Source organism: Hypomesus nipponensis, chromosome 22 (assembly GCF_054491055.1).
Source record: "Hypomesus nipponensis isolate SF chromosome 22, ASM5449105v1, whole genome shotgun sequence".
Taxonomy (NCBI): domain Eukaryota; kingdom Metazoa; phylum Chordata; class Actinopteri; order Osmeriformes; family Osmeridae; genus Hypomesus; species Hypomesus nipponensis.
The window spans coordinates 3785531-3809911 of record NC_140382.1 but is presented as its reverse complement, the minus strand read 5'-3'; the positions used below and the strand labels follow the sequence as shown (position 1 = coordinate 3809911).

Here is a 24381-nt window from a genome sequence, read left to right as displayed (position 1 = left end):
TGAATCTGGAGACAGTTTATTCAAATGAAACCTTGCATTTACACTTATATGGTTGGCGACTCCAGTGACTGAGAAAGAAGTAGAAAGGGCACAAGAGATGTACAGAGCGGAGGGAGGGAGACTGAAAGAGATGCATGTTTCTCAGTGAGACTGACCTACATGCAGCCTAATTGTTATTCCTCTCAGCAGAGAGTGGAGAGGTGAGAAGAGTAAGGAGAAAGGAGGAGGGGATGAATAAGGGAGGGACACCCGACACCAGAAGGATGCTGGGCTAAACTGACAACATCCAGTTTACCGCTGAGGGTGATATGCTGTGTGTACTTGATATCAAAGAACATCAGCACGCATCAGCATGAGACTGCTTAAATCACAGAGGCACTCAAGCACTGTGAAATCATGGCACCCTACGCATGTTCTAGAACATTCACATCACCGGAGATCAAAGCTGGTAGAAACTCTGCTCCTCAAACCTCCATGTGCACCACCAAAGAGCAGCGCAAAGCTGAATGGACATGTCTTCTTGGAGTTTTTCTTCATTAGAGAACATAGGCCAGTCTGTTTTCTGCTGATGGAATTCATATATGTTTCCCCAATTGCTTGGACTTGGGCTGCTGTGGAGCAGATCTCATTAAGACTGGCCAGCTCATTAGCTCTTCTGTCTGAGGGAGATGTCTAATTGCTCCCCATGAGCCTCACTTACAGGCAAGGCTGTGTAAAGAGGATGCCCCTGGTTCCTTCACACACAAATACACACACGTGCCCCACCACACACAGCCACCCTGTAACAACCGGAGTATCCCTTTCTGAAGTTAGGGACATTTAGCGGGATATTTAAATGGGATTAAGACTTTTAGCTTGAGTTGGGACATTTAACTGGGCCTTTAGCTGGAGAGAGGATATTTAGAAGGTGTGGGCACATTTCAGTTGGAACATTAAGATGGATATGTAGCTGGGATGAGGACATTTTGCTGGAGTAGGGACATTTAGGCCTCATTTTACTAAGTCAAAGCAGGTTCCTGAGAACACAAGCATAGAAAACTGGCATAGAAAACCAAGGTTGAAAGTCACAATAATCAGATACATGTCACCAGGGTCCGACTGGCCGTCGGGAGATTTCCCGAACGGCAAAACGGCCGAGGCATAATGCAACAAAAAAATTAATAATAATAATAATACATGGTCGTGGGCCGGTCTGCTTTTCAAAGTCCCGGGCCGTTTTTCAGTCCCAGTCCAGACCTGCACATCACAATTACACGCACACACAACAAATACAGCGCCAATCAGGACTAATCAACATCTAATGGAGGGGAAAAACTCAAATCACAGTTTAGGTCAGTTACATTTTATTGAATATTTTAGAGCTATCATACAGTACAGACTGTGTCCATGTCCTCTTTCTACTTGATGTGGAATTCAGTCCTATTCAAGTCACGTGTTATATGTGAATCTCAGAAGCACTCAACAATAGTTGCATCCCTAGCAATAAAAAAATAAAAAATAAAAAATCCCATATCTAGAGGTTCAACAGAAGATATACTGATAGTTTGAGCCTTCTTAGGAAATCAGTGGGATTCCTCAAAAACAAACTGCAGTCCCTGATGTGTTCGCCATACAGAATTCCCTCCTCTTCCTAATGGTGTGGTGTACCTAGACCACTCATGAATGGAAGTGTTCTGTGAGTTTGCTAGTTTGTGTTGTCCCTACAACAGGGATTAAACTGAGAGTGTGTGTTCATTCTCTGGCAAGCTTTAACGTAGTCTAACATCGAGTGACACGGCAGTGAATAAATAACGTTGAAAATAAACACTCAAATACAAAAAAATTATACAATTAAAAGATCACCACGAATGACACTTAATTCGTAAACAAGCTGTGAGTGTTGACGGTGTTGTCTTAAGATCCTTCTTGCTGATGTCGTTCTACGGCGGCCATTTTGTGGGACCCACCGCTGTGGTCTAAGGCGGCCATTTTAGACTAGCTGCTGATCTGATTTAAGAGGAAGTGGGAGGATCACCTTGCCCTTTGAGACTATGTGGTCTAGCTTGACCCTGATTGGCTCTGAGAGCTGTACCAAAGCAGCAGCAGAGTCACCGGCCATTACATGGTCATATGTTGTCACACAAACACAGTCACACACGCACATCTGTGCAAATATTATAGGTTTAAGAGCTATTGTGCAAAAGCTCAAGACTAACACATGCATTTTGGATACCGAGTGTTTGTGTGTGTTTGAGAAGAATGGACATGCATATTGTGTGGTCAGCAGTATAAGCTGAAGCCTTCATATATTTCCCTGAAGAGTATGTGTGTGTGTGTATGGGTGTGTGTGTGTGTGTGTGATTGTCCAGGGGATTGGTTGATAAGGTGATGGGAGGCACACAGCTGCCCTGAAGGTAAGAATCAATAAGTGCATTTAAAGCATGGCTCTCCTGCCAAGCCGAGTCATATATCAGCTCCCCGCAGACACAGACCGGACAGCCTCTGCACACACTCCATTCATACATGTCCCACACCAAGGCCGGAACACACACGCGCGCACACACACACACAATTTATTTGTTTCTTCTCTAACCATCCTCTCAGCCCCTTGTGGGCCTCCCCTCCTCCAAGTAAGGAAAAGCAATCAAACCCAGAGCAGGTCTCACAGAGGTCAGATTTCGAGGTGAGCCCAATCCTCCTCTCGCCTCTTGACATGTGCCCCCGGGGTGGGGGGGGGGGGTATTGTCTCAGTGTGTTTGTGTGCGCGAGTGACTAGTGTACCCTCAAGCCCCCCCCTCCCCAATCAGTTCTCCAGGTTGGACTCGAGAAAGCACCTCAGGGTCTGGTAAAAGAGAGAGAGAGGGGGGGGGGGGGGGGGGGGTTAGGGGGTCAATGAGGCAGGAGGCTGGGTCTGGTGTTGAGTCCTGCCCCCCCCTGCAGGCGGGGCTCTGGTGCAGCTGAGTGAGCGTCTCTCCTCCCCCGGCCCCCCCGGGGGCTCCAGCTGGGCCTCGCACAGCTCCAGCAGAGACAGAACCTGCTCCCTGAGAGCCAGGGACTTGAACCTGCGCTGGGCCAGGTGGAAGAACGCCTCCACAAACGCCTGCAAACCCATACCTGAAGAGAGGGAGAATGGGAAAGAGTGAGAGAGACGCAGGAAGGTTTATTTGCCCAGAGTATACATTGCCAGACGACTATACTCTGAAACCCTGGAGCACAAATTTAAAAGACGGAGCTGTCATGCTAGACAGACGCGAAACTACACGTCACTGATAGACAACCATTACAGCGTGTATGCTCCTGTGGATTGGGCTTTCATAGCTTTCCATGGTCCCTAAATTAATCACTGTCTGCAACTCTGACTCAAGAACCGAGCCCATCCAACAAGAGCTGCATAGCGCACATGCACACACACACAAACACAGAGAGAGAGAGAGACAATATGTCCAAGATACCCTACAAATAACTAGACGAATATTAAAACCATTATACAAATCTGACAAATATATCAAACTACATGCAGCACACACCATCCGGCAATACATAGGGTTCTTTGGTACTCTTAAAAATATTTCTTTATGAAGGTCGGAGTTCCATCCTTCTCAAATCTTGCGAGGCCTCCCTCTGGGGAAGTGTTTTCCTGAGGGAGTAGCAGCCTTTATTACAGCCTTTTGTCACGGCGCCTCGTTCTTAATAACCATATAGGGGCGGAAGGGGAAATGCAGGAGATGAAAAAAAAAAAAAAAAAAAAAACAAGGCTAAGGAGAGAAGGAATAGTTCATTTTCTTCGAAAGACTCATAAGGTTAGTGAGAGACAGAACGAGAGAGAGAAAGAGAGGGAAGAGAGCCTTTCATAAGAGGCGATAAGGAGGGAGCTTTTAGTATTCGGCAAAAGTCCTGAGTCGGCTTCTTCTCACTTTCCAAAACCCAGAACTTTATTATTAATAAACACTTGCCTTATCCATTCCCCTCCCCTCCCCAAACACGCATGGGCACACACACACAGGCCTCTGTTTGCCTCTCGGCCCCACAGGGCTAATGACCAAATTCTAACCCCCTTGTTTTGGGGCCGCTACCTCATTCGAGTCACGACTCATCTTCTCTCCCCCCCCCCCCACCCGCGTCTCCCTCCCCCCTCCCTCGCTCCCCGACTCTCTCCATCCGGCCTCTGCTGTGCTGCTGCGTTCAATCAGCCGCGATTCCCCCCCATCGCACATCTTCAGGTGCCGCTGATGAATTATTCAGTGTGGCTCCTCTCCCCCGTATATCCGCTGCTCTCCGACGCTAGTTCATTTCTATTATAGCCCGGCTTTGTTGGGGAGGGGAGGGAGGGAGGCTATACGATGATGGCTGGATCGAAGATGGAGGGGAGACGGGGGGGAAAGAAAGAGAGAGGCTCGGGGTGGGAGAGGATGACACAGGACGGACAGGTGCAGAAGGTGGAGGAGCAGTATGCAGTGAAGAGCGAAAGCCGCGGGAAGATTATACAAGTGCACATATTTACTTTCCTTAAAAGGTCAGCTGGTCCTTTGACCCTGTGTGTGTGTTTTACCTGCTTCTCTGGAGTCGGGCAGCATTCCGGACCAGCGACGTGTGATGTCAATGTAGAGGATGTCCACCGATGCCATGGAGAAATTACTGTTGCTCAGCTTACAGTTCCTAAAGACACACGCACACACGCACACACAGATCCAAGGTCAAATCGTCGCCGCTGGAGAGTGTGGAACAAGGCTGGTGAACCCACTCAATACATTGCAAACAAACAGCGACTTCTCACACTGCTTTGTGCGCGTTTGTGTGTGAGTGTCACCCAGCCACCTACCTGATGAAGGTGCGGAAGCCGGTGGGGCCCAGCCGCATGTTGCCCTTGACCCCCAGGAAGCGCAGGAAGAGGGTGGTGATGCGCTCCACCAGCCGCAGGTAGTTGAACTGCTTGGTGTACTTGGGGAACACCTGCTTCAGACACAGCGACGGCAGGAGGCCGCCCTCCTCGCCCCCCCGCTCCGGAGACGCCGCGTCCACCAGGATCTCCTCCTGCGGCTCGGACACGCCCCCGGGATGGGCCCTGTTGCCGGGGAAACGAGGGAGAGGGAGGGAGAAAGGATGAGAGGGAGGACAGGGATGGTGATACTAAAACGTCTCGTCACAGACGGCGAACAACGATGTACTTTTCGTTAGGGACAGGATATTTGCATTTGCGTCAAGTACCCTGGTCAAAAAAGGGTCACACTGTTGTGTGTGGGAAGTGGAGCGAAAAAGAAAAACTGTGTTCAACAAATGGAGACGGGCCGATTGAGAGGTCAACGTGATGCTACTGTGACGTACAACGATAGGGTGACATTAATTGTGTGAATGTGTGTGTCACACACACACACGAATACACCCCAGCAGGTGCCAGATTGCTGAGACATGAAGCCCAAGGCAATACAGTTGAAGGTGTAAACACAGTGATTGTTTTAATAAGTCAGTCTCTGTCTGCCTTTATTTGTTCAAACAAGCCTGCCTAAAGTAATGTCAACATATACGCACACAGTCGCACACAAACAACCATGCATATTTTCTATTGATTTTGACTACAGCTCATTTAATACTAAGAGACAATCATCGCTAACAGCAGACGCATGCCTCCTTGTGTGAGTGTATGCGTGTGTGTCAAACCAAATCCTATGTTCCTGGCACAAAGCCAGATGGCTGGGCAAGTCTGGGGTGACCCTGGAAAGATGGATGGAGAGAGGGAGGAAGGGAGCGGGACAGAGAAAGAAAGAGAGGAGAGAGAAGAATAGGGAGGGAAAGGTAGAAAGAAAAACGTTCGAAAAAGCTTCGGGCAGCTCAAGGAGAAACAAATTGTGGGGTGTGCTTGCGTCGGTTACAGACGGGTATGTTTCCAGGCTGTGAATATGAACACCCTGTATTTGTGTACGCCCTTCAACTGGTTAGCTCCTGCGATTCTCACACAGCAGAAGTCTAGTAGTTAGCTAGCTCTACAATTTACTGGGGCTACCTGTCAGCTGTAGGTATATGCAGGTAGCCAAATGGTGTTCACTTACACTTCAACCCCCCCCCCACCCATCCCCGCGGCTCGTGAGACTGCTCAGCAAAAGAACTAAGGGGAACCCACTTGTCGAGCAGATTAAGACATGTTCGTAGGTAGCTCACCTAGCTAAAAGTAGCCTCAACTTTTAGACTTTTAGCTACGTTACTGATGCTGAGGGCTCGCTGATATCGCTCTGTCTTACTGGAACATCGTTTCTGTGTCATTGCTAATGTGTGATGACGTTGTGTCTTTAGGCTAGCACTGAGGTCCCTTGGTGCCACAAAAACATTATAAGCTTCTAAATCATACAACGGAACGTAAATAAAAATACAAGCAACGCAATTGCCTAAGATTAACATTTTGGAACTGATGTTGTCTATCTAGTCCAAATATTGAGGGATCATAAGGGGTGGGAAAATAATAATAAATATATATGAGAGAGAACAATGGTTGTGCTCGAGCACACCCAATTATTAGTTAAATTATGTGAATAGAATGCAAGCCTCCCGCCTTGCGTTCAATGAGTCCCAGAGACAGGGGAGGGAGAGAACAGAGGATGGAGGAGAAGTGCAGGGAGGAAAGCGGGCTAAAAAGCTTCCTTCTTCACGTCTCGCTTGAGATCCTCCTATATCCTTACACACACAGAGAGACAGAGAGACAGAGAGACAGAGACAGAGAGAGAGACAGAGACAGAGACAGAGACAGAGACAGAGACAGAGACAGAGACAGAGAGAGACAGAGAGAGAGAGAGAGAGAGAGAGAGAGAGAGAGAGAGAGAGAGAGAGAGAGAGAGAGAGAGAGAGAGAGAGAGAGAGAGAGAGAGAGAGAGAGAGAGAGAGAGAGAGAGAGAGAGAGAGAGAGAGAGAGAGAGAGAGAGAGAGAGAGAGAGAGAGAGAGAGAGAGAGAGAGAGAGAGAGAGAGAGAGAGAGAGAGGCCCATTTCGCTCGAGCAAATCTGGTCAGTGTGTGTGTCTGTGTATTTGTGCGTCGAAAAAAAGAAGAGATGCTAATATAGAAAATAAGTTAATCTCCAAACGCTCTCTCACACACACACACTCATACACACACATCCAACTTTTCTGCAAACAAACCACTTTCACTCCAAGAGTGCTGCCATTTGAGCTGGCAAAGCAATCTCCAACCCCCTTCACTCCCCCCTCTCCTCCATTCATCTCTACATCCCTTCCTCTCCCCATTCCTGCATATTACTGTGGCTACATCTCCTCAGGATATTGAAAACCCCCACAATGCTAAGTGTAAAGCGACCGTGCCCCGTTGAGCGGGAAAAAGAGAACAGACCAGTGAATGTGTGTTCTCTCTGCAGTGTGTGCACGCTCGCAAACATGTCTGGTGATGGACTGCAGAAATAAGAATGGTCCGGGCTAGAGGGTGATCCACCAGCCTCAGTTACACACACACACACACACACAATGTGTAATGCAGTGTTGAGGCAGACTGGAGAGAAAGAGATTACTGTGAGTGGACCGCTACTCCAGACAGCACTTGACATTTGAGAGAGAGAGAGAAATATCAAGAGAAAGAAAAGGGGAAACGGAGAGGACGGAATTAAGTTCGCCAACTGACTGAGCGAGCGAGGGAGAGATAGAACTAACACATCTTAATTTCACCTTGCTCTGCTCTGTCTAGCTATCTCTGCCTGCTGGAGATATGACTTGCTATTTCATCATCCAAATGCTCTTCTAATCTCCCCCTCTGTCTGTCTGTCTGTCTCCCCCTCCATTCTCCCTTCTCCTTCCCCCTCTCTGATGTCATCCTCTAGGCTGTGGGGTTCACATTTATGTAGGTCATCACGCGGAGAAGACGCTTTGTCAAAGTTAGTGCCACCTGGAGAGAAGCTGGACCTGAATGACCACAAGCGAGGTGGGGGCCTGGGGGGGTGAGGGAGAAAGGTGTTAAGGCTAAGGGTAGGTAAGGTGATTAGGGGCTAAGGGAAAGAAAGAAAGATTTAGGGAGAGCGGCGGAAGTGGGTTGGCCAATATAGTCCACTGGCCTGGCGGATCAATGGGAGGAAAAAACAACAACTAATTCCTCTTCAGTCGAGCTGTCTTGGCTGTTCTCTCCATGCCTTAATCTCGGCCTCTCTCTCTCACTCCCTCCATCCATCCCTACAGGTCTGCGGTGTCGGTCGACAGGAAACCGCGGTGTTGCGGCTGCTGTAATCTGGGACCGGCTCGATAAAAGACCGTCTTCTTTCCGTGTTGTCGGTGAGCGGGAGGCTCTTGATGTCCTACGAGACAGACATTCACACGCTCAGACGCACGCATGCTAATTCATGCGAGGTCACGCGCACAGCGCACACACACACACACACACACGCGTCTAGCGGTGGTGTTTCTGGGAGCCCTCTGACAGCTTCCCTCTCCATCAATACGTGAGGAGGGTGAATGGCACTGAGAGAGCTGGTTGAATGTTTAATGGGACCCATCAGCCCAGAGCTTAGACAAGGACATGATGGCCATTAAAGCGTCACACAACAACAGGGGCTGGCCAGACAGGCCGGGCAAGGACACCGACACAAGCCGTTAGACCAGGGGTGGCCAACCCTGGTCCTCGAGAGCCTCTGTCGTGCATGTTTTAGATGTTTCCCTGCTCTAGCACACCTGATTCAAATGATGGTCGTTATCCAAGCCTGGGAATGACCGTTCATTTGAATCAGGTGTGCTCGAGCAGGTAAACATCTAGACCAGGGGTGGCCAACCCTGGTCCTCGAGGGCCGCTGTCCTGCATGTTTTAGATGTTTCCCTGCTCCAGCACACCTGATTCAAATGAATGGGTCGTTATCAAGCTCTGTGGAAGCAGGGTAATGACCATTCATTTGAATCAGGTGTGCTGGAGCAGGGAAACATCTAAAACATGCAGGACAGCGGCCCTCGAGGAACAGGATTGGCCACCCCTGATCTAGAACATGCAGGACTGAGGCTCTCGAGGACCAGGGTTGGCCACCCTTGCGTTAGACGGACACCCGACTGTCACAATGGACTGGTTACAAATAGCACAAATCGTAAGCCTGAAACTCCACCTAAACTTGAAACACAACCCCCACCCACAGTAGGGCACAGACAGGACAGGGCACAGGCAGAGCAAGGAGACCGTCACATGACCACAGTGACAGCTGTCTGGCACAGACCAGACGTTAGACTGGCACCAATCGACAGACACCAGTGACTAGAGGTAGACAACCACAGATACAGACCAGACCAGCTAGGACACGTACGCACGCCATCACATAACAACAGACAAATACACAGCCTCGCCCGTCATGCCCACACAAACAAACCAGGACAAAGAGACAGCCACAGACACAGCGGAGGTTTCAAATCCATTTAGTGACAGTGACGAATCGGTATTTCAATAAATAAATAAAAAACACCTTACCAGTGTCACTAAAGGTAAACGCAGAAGGTCTATTTCAGCTGCTATGGCCTTAAATAGAGAGATACCTTGAGCCCCACTGCAGAAAAAGGTTTAGACATAAACACACACACACACACAGACACACACACACACACACACACACACACAGCCCTGATCCTGTAGGAAGGGTGAGAGGAGATAGAGGGATCAGTGAGATGTGTACAGACGTGAGGAGACAGGAGAATCCGGTTCCACGTCTGCCTGGCAGACAGAATGAGGCGAATTCTCCCCAAATAGAACCAGAAAAAAAACCTCTGGTTCCATCTACAGAACCATCCTTAGCCTGCTGGCCGTATAGTATGGAGCGGTGCAAACTTGGTGTCTAGTACAGTATTGTGTCCTGGATGTGTGCGTGTGTTACCTCTCGTTCTTGCTCTGTGCGCTTGTCAGCTAATGTCTCCTGCTCTGTTCATCATGTAAAAGATGATGGCTTCAAGCCGTGCATCGTCCAAAACAATGGTTCGGGATGTGCAATGCACACCCCAGCTCCCAGAGGGGTTCCCGGATCAATGCTGACGGACCAATGAGAGTTGGGCGTGTTTGCGCGGGCTCGTCACACATCCCCCAGTCCTTCCCCACGCTCTCCGTCTCTCACACCCTGTGCCCCGTTCCCCCCTTTTCTTTCAATCCGTTCTCCCCCCCCCCCCCCCCCCCACTCTCTGTGTTTCCTCCCCGGTGTTGGCCAGCTCTTCCTAACCCCCCCCCCCCCCCCCCCGCCCTACAACCAGACCTATATTTATCAGTCCTCTGCTCTCTCTCTCTCCCCCTTCTTGTTCTACCTCCCAGGATGACTGTGTTGTGTGAACAGCTGCCGGTCGTCCACACAGGTACACGGCTGTGGACCACAGAGGTCTGGAAAACCACAGACACCCGTTCCCGGCATGCTGCAGGAGCATGTTTTCTTTCCGGCGACACAAGGAGAGAGCTGCCCAGACGCTGACAGTTCCTGCTAATGACGAGACAAGTCAGACGTCGTGATTGGCTCATTAAAAACGGCAGCGCTGTCTCGATGCTCGACACACTGTCGCAGGGAAGGAGCGACGAATAAAAAAAAAATCTTTTTTTGTTTGTGAGCGTTGTGTGTGTGTGTGTCTTTGTAGCGACACACATTCACGCGCGCACACACATACACGTCTACGACAGCAGACTTGCTTGGCAACAACGGCAGAAGGTCCCTTCAGAATAGACAAAATAATGACAGGGTAATGGCCACACGCACACACATGCTTACAAGCACACACCACTCTGTTTATCCACTCTTCTCACAGACAATTAGCCAGCTAAAGGTTTTGCTCCTGCAGACCATGTGGCTGACATTGTCACAATGGAAGGGGGGGGTACTAGGGATAGAGAAAGAAGCTCGCCTTCACGGCCGGTATACAAGCTTTTTATGAGGTGAAGCCGCCACCATCATCTTCATCAGATTTCAGCTGCTGTTTCCATGGCGGCGGCGCCCCATCTCTCCTGATGATAGATTTTGCTCACTGGGCAGCTGACAAACAACACATGCAAGGAGACGCACGCAGACGCACGCAGAGACCGACACACGGAAGCAGCTGCCAGGCTGCACGCGCTTGTGTCCTGTGTCCAGTCGTCGCTGCTCGCTTTCCATTCTCAGGAACACTTCACGTTGGATGTCTACATGAATGAGCATTAAGTGTTAAAGCGGGGGTCTAATTAACTTCTACCTGCCCCCCCCCCCCCCGCCCCCCACACACACACACACACACTCGCATTCACACCTCAGTCACACCCTGTCAGCAGGGTTGACATCCCCAAACAACCCGCAACAATCACAGCTGACAAAAAACTAAAACAGCTAACTTTTTATTTCCCCCTACGACATAAAGCAGAGACGGACGCGTGTGTGTGCGCGTGTATGCGTGTGCGGGTGTGTGCGGGTGACAGCATTACTGCACCCATAACAATAAACTGCCTGCTTTGTCCTGTCATATTTCTACTACGGTACACTGCGGAAGCTCTGAAATATTTGACAGTTTTGTCACAAAAACAACATTTCTGCGCTCCTCCTATTTGTTGTGTTTGCGAGTGTACTCGAGGAACAGGGGGGCCATGGCGCACACACACACACACACACACACACTGACAGAGGTGATCTAATGCTGATGCAAACCCTAGAGAGCAGAAGAGGTGATTTAGGATTAAGATATACCACAGGATTATAACAATATGCCACCTGAGGATCCTGATACTGCAGCCAGGAGGGCTTCACCCTCCAGGAGTCTCTCTCCCCCTCTCTCTCTCCCCCTCTCGCTCTCTCGCTCTCTCTGAGGAGTAGAGATCATAGAAGATATGGGATGTGATTTATGGTAACTGAGGATGGGAGAAGTGCTCAGGGGGAGGGCGGGTGGAGACCTGGAGGGAGTCAGAGAGGAATAGAAGGAATGATGCAGATGATTACCCTGAAAATGGAGGAGAGTGAAAGAGTGTGTGTGTCATTAATGGGAGCCTGGCGAAGGCCGGCCCGTTGGCCAGTGAGCGCTAGCCGCCAGGCCGCCACACACGGTACGGTACAGTCATGTGTGAAATTCCATCACGGCTCGGCGGGAATTTAATTTTTCCGTTTAACAGGCTTATGGAGAGCTGCTCAGTGGTGGGCTACTAAGCATGGACTGGACTGAAGATGTGGAAGAAGAGACGAATGGAGAGCAGGAGAGAGGGAGAGCAGGAGGGAGGGAGGGAGGGAGGGAGGGAGGGAGGGAGGGAGGGAGGGAGGGAGGGAGGGAGGGAGGGAGGGAGGGAGGGAGGGAGGGAGGGAGGGAGGGAGGGAGGGAGGGAGGGAGGGAGGGAGGGAGGGAGGGAGGGAGGGAGGGAGGGAGGGAGGGAGGGAGGGAGGGAGGGAGGGAGGGAGGGAGGGAGGGAGGGAGGGAGGGAGGGAGGGAGGGAGGGAGGGAGGGAGCATGCCCTGTAAGCAACCCCACTGCCCAGTTCCCCAGTTCAGTGTGTGTGTGTGACTCACAGTGATTTCCGATGAGCAGGGTCCATAAGTCGCAGCGTGTCTCGGATGACGCCCACTTTCACCTCCTCGTCCACGGGACTGGGGACATATTCAAACACACCGGGAGCCACCTACAGTACGTACACACACACACAATATTATTATTCCTGCAAGTGGTTAACATCATGGAGGGGATGATGATGACGATGACGATGATGTCACCTCCTGCTCGTGCTCTATCCTCATACTGGGGTTGGCGTTGACCTCCAGCAGCACAGGCTTCAGGTTCTTCATCAGAAGGATGTCAAATCCCAAGATCTGATTCACACACGCACAAATCAACATCTACCACTGGAGTCAGAGTGCATCGTGAAATTTGATTGGGTTTCCTGATCCGTTTTCCCCGTCGACTTGCTGTTGGGTCTACTGTACCTGAAAGCAGGAAGGCCCAGGCTTGCCGGGAGGGATGTCGGCCTGGTAGTGCACCCGAAGCTCAGGCACCAGCGCGATGACCGTCTTGATGACCAGCGAGATGATGTCTGACCACACCTTCTTGATGTCCACGCCTTTGGAGGCGAGCCGGTAGAGGACGCTGGAGAAGGTTCTCTTGCTGCCCGTGCTCAGGCTGTCGGAGTGGACAAAGTTGCCGCTCTGGACGTTGAGGGAGTAGTTGGTCAGGTGCATGAAGACGTGGCTCAGGTTCTTCTGACAGGGCTCCTGGGGGTGGGGGGTGGGGGATAGATGAACGGAGGGAGGGAAGGATGGAGGATGAATGAACGAAGGGATGGAGGGAGGGATCCCTCGACTGAAATGATACATTATCAGGAGCGTTGCGTTTCCCGTCATGGGAGAGCTGGTGTAGCAGCGCTGTACCTGGTAGGGCTCCGTGCAGAAGCGCGAGAGGCCCTCCTTAGCGATGTAAATCTCTAGCGGGCTCAGCGACTTGACCAGCACGTACAGGCGGATGTCAAACTTGAGCTTGTCAATGAGGAGGGGCTTGTGAATGTACTCCTGGACCACAGCCTGCCTGCCGCCGGGCGAGGCCCCGCCCATGAGGCGCAGGTCGTTGGGGTCGCGGATCAAGTAGATCCCGTCCCCCTGCGAGCCCCCGTCAGGCTTGACGATGAACGTGGGCTTCAGGGTGGAGTCGTTCTCCTTCACCATGCGGATCTAGATGGGGGGAGGGGAGGGCAGTTAGGGGAACCGTTGGGTAACTTGGTGGCTGTTTGTGTGGTTGACTGGCTGTCTGGTTGACTTGGACGGTCAATAGCCCCTGTTTTTAACCTCACCATAACTAGTGTTAATGAGATAAAAGGTAAGGTAAAAAGGCATCTACCGTTCAACGCGAGGTCATACAGGCTTATGTTCTCTTCTAAAAGAGAGAATATAAGAAAGAGGAGGACTCTCTCTCTCTCGCTCTGTCAGTCTGGCTACAGATAGTATTAATCCCAGCATAATAGCAGGTCTTTACAGTCTGTTAAGGGATTTACTGCAGCTGCTGCTTCTCAGTGGACCATCCCAATCTCCGTCACAATTATTCTAATCACACCAGACACATTAACGCATCATTACAGCTATTCACTCCTGATTATAAAAATGGTGCCCGTTTTAACAGTCGCAGTTGTGTGCTCCTATTCGGAGCCCTGAGTGCTGAGCGACTGAAGTGATATTCCTATGGCCTTTCTATGGGGTTCCTGTGAGGTTCCCCTGTACATTTGTAACAAAGGACACTCCTCCCTCCTCCACTTATGGTCAGACACCTATGGTATCTAGCCTGGCCTCAGTCTAAAACATCTCTTTAAATGTCAATTCATTTGACTTCTTTGCGTTTCCACCGACATGCTGTGCTTCTTTACTGCCCCCTAGAGCATAAGGTGTGAAGTACACCATTTCGGGAGCACAACTTGAGAAGGCTGGTACACAAGCCAAACATTACAGGTTCCACCCCCCCACCTCCCTCACTCAACCAATCCTTTCTCAAACTATTCTGAGAGGACTTTGCTAAGGTCCTTGTATAATATGAGGTTACTCTAGATCAGAGAGGGGAACTGTCAAGCCTGTATGAAGAACGCTGGCGCCCCCTTCTGACTGTAAACAGCTGTGCCAGTTTGTCAGAGGTTTTACCAGAGTTCTGCCAACTTTGTATTGCTGTGAAGAAAAAGGGCTGCTCATTCTCATGCAAACAATCAAACTCCTTAATCTATACGGTAGCCTTTACGCTTTTCAACGTTCGGCACATATTTCACATTAAAAGCGAATGGGCTGTCACCACACCTGAACTCATAAGGTTACCATCCACATGCCAAGATCTTGGACCATGACTCCAGCTGGACCCCTGACACCTGACTGTTGCTTAGGGTCTCAAATTAGCCACGCGGGTCATGCTGCCGTAGAGAGCCAACGTGTGTTCGTGCGTGCGTGCGTGCGTGCGTGATAAAACCACGGCTGGTGCCCAGCAGCTGTGCTCCTCTGGCTCGGCCTTGTCACCAGGCAGCTCAGAAGGGGTGCGTTCGAGAGCTTGTCGTTCTCCATTAGCAGCTGATCTGCTCTGCTCCTTAAACTGCTTAGCTGCTAGCGAGCCTCAGGACTATCCGTGTCGTCTACGTCCGCAGCCACTGACCACTGGATCTCCACCGCCGCGGACAAATGCTGAGCTGTGCGTCTTGGCCAGCACACAGAGGTCAAAGAAGGCTCTCGTCTAGATGTATGCAAGTCCAACCCCAATTAGGCCTGGGCCATTAACCGAAAGGGTTTATCAAATACAGGTGCAAGCCTGTGAGGATGCACAGGGTAGACCGTGTCACGCTTTACTGTGGGACATTTTCTGCCCTCTCACCACTGTCCCCCACTGGAGCAGCAAGTACACCCAGAGCAGGAACATACTGTTTGGAAGCTAAGAATAGTATTAAGTGCTTTGGGCTGAAGGTTTTCTCGCGGTTTGGAGCCAATCCAGAGAGGAAAGGAGCCAGGCATGAGACTTGAACAGTTTGACAAATGGCAGTCAGGATAACAGCCCGACACAAGTGAATGGCTTCCGTCTCGTTGTTTTGGTTGTCATTGTGTCCCACGGAAACTGATATGCGTCGGGTGACCATACTATATTATGAAAGAACAGGCCGGGACTTTCCTATCCAGGCTTAGTCTGCCTGGGTATTGTGCTGAGCCGTCTCCGGGTGCTGTGACCTCACTGGTGTTACCCAACTGGTGTCTTATTTGGGGTTGCATCTACCTGTGTGGAGAACTGCTGGAACTCCTCGGGCAGGATCCAGGAGCGAGGATAGAAGTTGTACTCTTCGGGGAAGAGCTCCTGCATGGTCCTCACGGCCCTGCTCAGGTTGATCTTCCTCAGCATCTCTATCATGCCTGGAGACGAGAGCAGGGAGAGGTGGGCGCGCACATTGGATAAGAGGACAGTCTGACAGTCTGACAGGCAGGAAGGCACACACAGACACGTAAACAAGGCAGTCAGGACCCACAGTAGAGAGACACACAGGCACACACACACACATTAAGCAGTCTGACAGTCAGTCGAGCAGGCAGGAAGCCAGGCGGAGAGCTTTCTGATCAAGAGTTGTAGGAGGGAAACAAAGTTGGGGTTGTGGTGCGTACTGTACTATATTGTACAGGCAGACCACTGCTGTCTGAGGCGGAGGGATACCCAGGTGGAGCAGTACGGGATGTAGTGTCAAAAGGCTGGCACCAGTGGGTTGAGGTGCTCTATACTCCAGCTCCTCACACTAATACAATAATCTCTCCTCAGGTTATTATTGTGGCCAAGCAGGACAGCGCTAACTACTGTATTAGCCTCACCATAACGAGCCCAGCTCAGTGACACATGGCACCCTGAACAACCGGCATGCACGCAACCTCAAGATGGACAGGTGTGTGCATATTAGGAGCATGTGCATGTCATGTTATGACTTGTGCCAGTTCGGTGGCTCGCGTTTTAAGAGCTCGGGGGGAGGCATTTACCTGGGAACTTGTTGACCTGACCAGAGACAATGTTGTCGTTGTCATGGAAGGAGACACCATGCCAGTAGATATCACAGGCTGTCCTTCTACCTAGGGGAAACTGGGGGGAGAGGGGACAGATAGAAACACATTGTACACATTGTTGTAAACAAAAAAACTGACTGCGAATGCACACTCAAATCAGCAAATTCTACTGGAAGATGAAGGCACGGTTAATTGCAACTACTGTGTAGTTCAAATTATGTCCACAAAAAGCAGATACCTAGCCTATGAGAAGATCTGCAGAATCTGGGATGTCATTGGTCTAGTTATCCCAGTTAGTTCAAGTCTGGTAAGCTGGGTTCATTGAAGGGTCGCTCCACCACTAAACCGAGATACCATGGGAGGATTAGCTCCACCCTGCAGGCCATGGACCAACACACCTGATATTATAACACACGCACCTGTACACACACACGCACACACACACACCTTTCAGCAGGACCCAAGATGACCAGAGGCAAACCAAAAGATTTTTGGGGGTGCGTTACCCATTTAGATATTTTGTTTACCAACAGATTATTACATAATTATTGGTCATCAGTGGTAATTGGCCACAACTTTTTGTTAACATTTGTGCCTATATAGATATATCTGTTGAGTGCTAAATCTGGCTGACAATATCTTCCGACATGTGTCCGTCAACCTGTGAAACCGAGGGTGAAATTAATTCTATGCAAACCATATGCTCTCATAACTATTACCCAAGAAGGTAATAGTTTTGACCCGAGCACACCCAGATCTCAGCCCCAATAAACAGCTCAGCTTTCCCTAGCCCAGTCCAGACCGGTCCAGTCATTCAGCACTGCACCAGTCCCAGCCAAGCCAGACAAACTTTTCCCAACTTGACAAGTCATGGGTGTTTGATTGTGTGTGTGTGTAACCAGACTGTGTGAGAAAGGCTGAAGGACGAGGAGAGCTCTGTGTGTGTTCACATGCGAGTAGGTACGTCTGTGTGTGTGTGTGTGCGTGAGAAAGATTGGAGTGGCCTGCATGAAGTCCGGCTATAAATACAACAAAGCATCCCTCTACTTTCTCTACTGTGCCTTAATCTGATCACATCGGATATAGGCCACATTCATTTGGGCTGTATCTAGGGGAGGAGCCACCAAAATAGCCCAATGATGGTGTGATGGAACGTCCTGCTCGACAGTAGCCATAGGCTCATCAGTACATGACATTCACGTACACACACACACACACACACACACACATACACACACATTTTGGGCCACTTGTGCTTTGATTGAGAGAATAATGGACCGTTAGTTCTAGTTCCAGCTCCGTCCAGTGGAGAAGAAGGATGAGGTCATCTCTAATTCCTCGCCATCAGAGCTGGCACACAGCCCCCGACATAAAGGAGCCTGGCCAGGACTTGGCAGGCTGGCACCAACCCCCACCAAACCCCCAATACCCACCATGAGACTCACTGTTTGATAACCATCCATTGGTCAACAGTAAATGCCTTATCTGTTCTATAAGCCTGTTGTTTCACTAAGAACAAGACCCGAGGGTTACACAAAAGGTTTTCATAGGATATAAGTGTGTGTGTGCGTGTGAACATGGGTGTGTGTGCATGGCCCAACAGTTGACTGCTTCTATCCACACATAGCCTGGTTTATTTGACGAATGGTCACATGTGCGTGCACACACACACACACTTACTTTTTATGCTATATCTGCTATGTTAGGGCTATTTGCGTCTTTCAGTCCACTTACTGAGTGGAATAGTTAGAAAGGTAATCCGTCAGATCCAAATTATAAGTACACTATTCTCTCTATTAAACAAATGGCTCAAAATCTCAATCTGCCCGTTCCCTCCACCCCAGTGGGGACTTTAAATCTATCGGATTATGAGGGATTACATCTAATCATTTCCCCTTTAAGTGAGAGAAGGCCATATGCTGAAAGTCAGCTGGCAAAATCCTTGGCCTTAAAACTACTGTGCCATCAAAACGACACCGTCAGCAAAACAACCGAGCTGGGGAGCGCTTGAGGACGATAGTCAGGCTGGCCACAGAAACCAAAAAAGGAGAGGATGAGCAGTGATGTGAGGCAGGGAGAAGGGTCACTCGGAACGCCACGCTGGGCTGGTCTATGTCAGGAAGAAAGATGATGTTGCCGTCATGACGTTTATTGCACTGTGTCTCGTAAAATAGAGACTGTTCATTGGCACTCACCGCTATACTAGGGAGTCAGGTGGCTGAACGGTGAGGGAGTCGGGCTAGTAATCAGAAGGTCGCCAGTTCGATTCCCGGCTGTGCCACATGACGTTGTGTCCTTGGGCAAGGCACTTCACCCTACTTGCCTCAGGGGGACTGTCCCTGTACTTACTGTAAGTCGCTCTGGATAAGAGCGTCTGCTAAATGACTAAATGTAAATGTAATGTATACTTAGACCTGTGCAATTCCAGTGACTGATTATTTGCTGCAATCTCAAACTGTTTTTGTATGTTACTTTGGATTAATGTGTCTGCTAAATGAAAACATGGGAAGGTAGAAAGCCCACTGGAAAAAGATAGAAAGACTCATGTCAGGCTTATAAGTAATCATTGCACTGTGATGAATATGAAAGATAGCTAGCTCTGCTTCGTGGATTCTGGTACGGTCAGAGCTCTGTCTAAACGTATGAAGGAAGAAAACGAGAGAGGCGGGTCCCACACTGCACGTCCAACATAGCTTGACACTGTGAAAGATGAGACCCAACACTCTACACTGCCCACCAGTCGGTGCGGTACAGGCAGGAATCTGAGAGTCATCTCTATGACATCATCATTACAGGATTACAATCATTTCACCTTCACATTGGCAACTGTGCCAGTGGGTCTGATACAGGGGTTCCCAACCCTGGTCCTCAGGGCACCACTGTCCTGCATGTTTTAGATGTTGCCCTGCTCCAACACACCTGATCCAAATTAATGGTCATAAGCAGGCTTCTGCAGAGCTGGATAACGACCCACTTGTTTGAATCAGGTGTGTTGGAGCAGGGAAACATCTAAAACATGCAGGACAGGCGTGCCCTGAGAATCAGGGTTGGGAGCCACTGGTCTAATACACTTACGGTCACACTCACAGAGCAGGTAATAGCCTACTAGGTCAATGGGCTTTCTGAACTTTCAGCACCACTGAAAGATCTTTTTCAATTGGATCCCCAGCTCTCCTTGTCTTGGAGGTACAGCTGGGGGAAGAGGGCTTCAGTGACAGCCCGCCACCTCCATAACTTCTCTTAAGGAGAAGTTCAATAATGAGTTCAAATATGGAAGTTAGTTCTCAGCGAAGAAAGTCTTTCCCTAAGTGGTCCAAACGCTTTACCCTGAGCTGCTTGTCATTTATAATGGAAGAGAGAGCCCAATAATAGATGGGAGGTATTAGCTGCCCATCCTTCAGCGTGTGGTGCCGAACAGACGGTGCACGCCTTCCGAAGTGAGGGCCAGCCATATCAATTAGCCATCTCATAAATGTATTAAGGGCATGGCTCTCCATTTAGAACTGGCCTAACGCAACGCAGCTGTTAGTTTATCCACGCAACAGTGAGTTGTCAGGTTCAAGTGACAGGGTTATAAGTGACTGAGTACTCCTTCATCAATTGTTTGGATGCTGTCAATACACACCTTAATTTTTGCTATTATCCATGAAAGCCTAAGGATATGCTAGGTATATTATTAAGGCCTAGGCCTAAATGTTACCCGTAAAACAATGCCCTTTTAATTAAAGTAGCTCTCCGAGCTACGCTTTCAATGTAGGCCTTTTCATGATCAAGCAATTAGCCTAAGTTACATTTAAATATTGGATGCAGTTATCTGCAGATGAAATAACATATCTGTATCTTTGGCAAACATAAAATCTAAGGGATATCCCATTGTCACAGAGGCCTGTACTGTATGTTAGTTTGAGGAGTGACAGAGAGATATGTCAGCATTTATGTTGGCAAAACCCAGCATTGTTACCTCTTTCCATTTCAGCTGCTTAATGCTAAGCTTCAGTGCTTCCAGCGATGTTTTGGCTTTAGATGTGTCCACGGTGACAGGTTTCCTCTTGGCAACTTTGTTACCATCTTCTTTGACGCCTTTGACGTCTTTTATTTGGTGGTTGGGCCCGACGTTACCGTTGCTTTCCGTCTTTCCTTGCAGAATCTTACCAGTACCTTTTATTTGAAGCGTATGGTTATGACCAATTCGGTTTAGAATCCTCCCGGCGTCGGCGTGTACTTTCGATCCGTGCAAGGCAATGTCTGGGTCCTGTTTACAGCATGTGTTTTTATCGTCTTTCGCCAATTTGCCTCTGCTTTTACTCCGATTCCTGCTAGTAACGGAGGTCTTTGATGCATTCCGACCAGTGGTGGTGGTGCTGTTGCTCGGCGGGATGGGTGAGACAGATGCGGGCGGGGATGCCTCCGCAGGCATTTCTTCCCCCCCGTCCTCAGCCCCACTACCAGGCTCTTTTTCCGCATCCTCGCCGGATGACTTCATCTGCTCAAGCTGAACCTTGGCTTTCACATAATGATCACTCATTATACAGATCTATGCGACTGGGCAGGGCTCTGCTACACCACACTGCCCAGTTAGGTGACAACTGCTTGCAATGGTAAATAATATTTAGCATCGCTAGAGTGGAATCACCTCGCCCATTTCATTTACACAGCTAACATTAGCTAGTTAGCTAGTCTTTCTGTTTGTTTCAATTAACAGTGCCTCTACCTCTACCCCATAAACAATGCATTGCCATTGTCAGTCACCTGTCAGCATAGCTACACAAACATTACCGTTACTCCCAACACGTGTTTAATCTACTAGCACAGACTCACAGCAAATTGGCAGTAATTGACAATTACATTGTTCGCCAATTAGCATAGCTAACGCAGGATAGCATCCTGACAGAGCATGACTGATCTTCTGTACACAACAAAATGCTCTATTTTGTGGCATCCAATAAAACTTCCCCAAATTACTAACCGACTTTACAATTCCCGTTTTACAGTCATCGCCAAAGAGATAATTGAATACCGGATGACAAGACCGGGGAGGACCGGCGTGCAGCAGCTGTCAGGGCAGTGCCATAGTCTGGAGCAGTCGGTTAACGTCTAAGCAGTCGGCTAGCTTCTGCGCCCCTGACTGTTTTGGTGCCGTTGTCAAACAAATCGACGGAAGCCTTCGAGGTACAGAACAGTGGTAGGCGCACAGTTCAACACGTCGAACAATTACACATAATGGATTACATTGGCAAAAACCTATTAAATAAATAGCTTTATCGACGTGCATCGAATTTACATCTCTAAATGAGAACGCAGATCAATGTTTTGCTAACCTATTTGACATACTTGAACCTGAGCCTCTGTTGTGTTAACCAAGGTAATTATGTTCGATTACACATGCATTTCTCTGTTTGGGCAGCAGATGGCAGGATGGACCTGTTTCAGAGATTACCCTGCCCAAGGGCAACTACTGTTATGAGGGCCTCTCCACTCTGTCCCCATAAATCTCATTGCCAACGAATCAGCCCTGATACTTTCAACAGTCCAAAACGCTGATATGCAATCTATGGCTGTATAATTTTCTGTGATCGTACTTGGGAATAAATGTAGACAAATATTATCACATTGCGGGACTAAAGTAGGAATACAGTACAGTAGCCTCTTGTAGCTACTGTAGCCTACTGTAGGCCTACTCCATGTCTTAGAAAGCAAGTATAGATCCGTTTTTGGTCAGAACTGGAAGTGTATTGTGATTCCTAACGGAATGTCAGTAGTTCAGCCTTCAAAAGTCATGACAGTATTGAAATCAACCATTGGACTGGAAAGTCAAATTGCCCCGAGGGCCTTGTAGACTCTGCATGTGCAGTTGGTGACAATGATGGGGTAAGGGAGGGAGGGGTGTAGCCTACTCGATTACCTCATGGTTCAGTGGGTAGCCCATTTGGCAACGTTTTCCCAGAAGACTGGTTTACGTCATGATTTGGGACTTTGCTCTTGAGAGTCGCTTAGAGGAGTGGGGTTTGCGTTATTCAAAAACACCGTCAGCAAACCTCATACACCTGCAGTGTTAAAATTATTTTAGAGCGAGCGATAAGTTGAACGTCTGATAGCCTAAGTGGTGAAAGGTAGAATATATTCCTAAAATTTCAGAACCTATAGACCTACGACAAAATATTAGGAATTAAGGAGCTTGTAGCTGTTCGGAAAAGCAAAAAGAGGCGCACAAATCGGTCTTTTTGAAGTCGGGATCCCTGAGCTTCGAAAGCGCGCTTCTTCCAGTTGTCACAATGGAATCAATCTCAGCGGAGCGGTATCTCTAGTATTCGGTAGATTCATAGTGGGTCCGCGGTTATGCTTTCCAACATGTGTTCCCTTTCACGTTAACATAGATCTCCGGTGTTCTTTGCCTCTGGACAGAAGTCTGGCTTGATACTATTCGAGAATGCCCGCGCGGAACAGGTACAACCTGGTGGATGATGTGGCGGACTCGCGAGTCCCCCTTCATAACGAAGAGGCATACCAACACGGGATCAATTTTCAAGCCAAGGTGACTAGGCTATAGGAAATTATATTTTACGGTTTGGTAGACATATACTCCGTGTTTATTCTTCAATTTCCCGCTTAAGATAACCGACCCTTCGGTGGTTGCCATGGATGAGATCCGGATTAAATGTCTCTTGTAGTGCTCAAATGTAGGCTACTTTTGCTTTTGCTGGACAGGTGCATTACTGCATATTATTAACTGATACATTATAAGGTATCATAACAGTGTTAACATGGAGAGGAAGTAATTTGAAAACATTTCCCTCCATAACCGAGTCGGTGCCAAATACACAAACTGTGTTTGTCAGCCTACTTAAAACAGAGGGAAAAACGTAGCTATATTTACACCATAACAGTTGTTACTGTTTATACCAGCATGGAAGACCAATGACAATGTTTAGAACGTCACAGTTTCAATCACATGGGTAATTGGTCTCTGAATATATAGGTTATTAATAATGTGGCTACCGATAATGTGTTTTTTACATTTTCTCACTGATTGTTGCAAATGTTGTATGATAATGTTAGAGTTAATTGTCTCCTCAACTTGATTATAAAATGCGACATGTATACATTTGAGTAGCAGTGACTACAGTATGTATGTGTGTGTGTGTGTGTGTGTATGTATGTGTGTGTTGTAACTAGTGTGTGACTAATCGTGTGTGTTTATGATGATGCAGTATGTGGGAAGTCTGGACGTGCCCAGGCCCAATAGTCGGATGGAGATTGTGGCGGCCATGAGGAGAATCAGGGTAAGTTTTAGACACTACCACACACAGATAAGGCTGAGCCTTGCAGAATAAGAAACCACTCGAAAACTCGGACATACTTTTCTTTGTCTTTCAACGTCTGCACCCACGCGCACACGTACGTCCTCCACACACTGCAATTGGGGACAGTGGTTTTTCCTATACTTTGTTAAGCGGGAGAGCACAGTTTTATCCCTTGAGTGAGCCACAGTGTTTTCTGCTTGCACACTGAGCTCTGTACTGTCTGCAGTCAGTTCCTCTCAGGGTTGATATCTTTCTACGCGCCGACACACACCTGAATAATACCGCCTTGTCCTATGCTGCAATTACACAGCACAAACACTGCTGCTCTGGGAAGTTTACCATCTTCATTCACAAGGAGCCATTTATAGGACAACAAAGAAAACATGGGAATACACTGACGTAGAGGGAGAGGGTGTGTGGATTTTGGGGAAATGAGAGAGAGGGAAAGGGAGAGAGAAAGAGAGAGAGAGAGCAAGAGAGAGAGAGAGATGGGAAGGCGGGGGGAGTTTGAAGATAGAGTGGTGGGAAATAAAGTGTGCATAACATACACACCTTACCCGAGGCCACCTCAACATGATTGTGTGTTTTTCAGGGAAGAGTTACTGTGTAAGCAGGACTGCTTTCAGCACGCGTGTAGTTGTGTGTGAGAGAGTTTGTGTATGGGCTTTGAGGAGGTTCGGT

The 24381-nt window shown here is 48.8% G+C and overlaps 2 protein-coding genes across 3 annotated transcripts in view; one reads left to right on the top strand and one right to left on the bottom strand.

The window, feature by feature from the left end:
* On the bottom strand, nt 1-21522 carry ttll11 (tubulin tyrosine ligase-like family, member 11). Of its 2 annotated transcripts, XM_084686321.1 has the most exons (11): nt 21417-21522; nt 20361-20902; nt 16376-16475; nt 15633-15766; nt 13277-13573; nt 12836-13120; nt 12626-12721; nt 12425-12534; nt 4799-5041; nt 4529-4635; nt 1-3093 (listed from the first exon to the last, which is right to left on the bottom strand). In XM_084686321.1, exons 2-11 carry the CDS (start codon nt 20880-20882, stop codon nt 2861-2863), a joined length of 2127 nt encoding a protein of 708 aa, XP_084542447.1. In that variant the 5' UTR covers nt 20883-20902; nt 21417-21522; the 3' UTR covers nt 1-2860. The 2 variants fall into 2 exon arrangements, with proteins under 2 accessions (XP_084542447.1, XP_084542446.1); XM_084686320.1 differs by having other exon boundaries at nt 20361-21515.
* An 836-nt stretch (nt 21523-22358) lies between these two features.
* Nucleotides 22359-24381, top strand: part of LOC146236027 (carboxyl-terminal PDZ ligand of neuronal nitric oxide synthase protein) — a 36348-nt gene continuing 34325 nt past the window's right edge. Inside the window, exons 1-2 of the mRNA XM_084687395.1 lie at nt 22359-22931; nt 23608-23679. Of these exons, the coding sequence (XP_084543521.1) occupies nt 22827-22931; nt 23608-23679 (177 nt within the window). The 5' untranslated portion in view covers nt 22359-22826. The remainder of the gene's footprint in view (nt 22932-23607; nt 23680-24381) is intronic.

Bases quoted from the DNA above. Each gene is read 5' to 3' on its own strand.
- ttll11 (XM_084686320.1), bottom strand. From the start codon at position 20,924: ATGAGTGATCATTATGTGAAAGCCAAGGTTCAGCTTGAGCAGATGAAG. The intron at 13,574-15,632 runs GTAGATGCAACC...CCCCCCATCTAG, and splicing joins TCCAGCAGTTCTCCACACAG to ATCCGCATGGTGAAGGAGAA. The intron at 5,042-12,424 runs GTGAGTCACACA...CCCCGGCAACAG, and splicing joins CCTGCTCATCGGAAATCACT to GGCCCATCCCGGGGGCGTGT.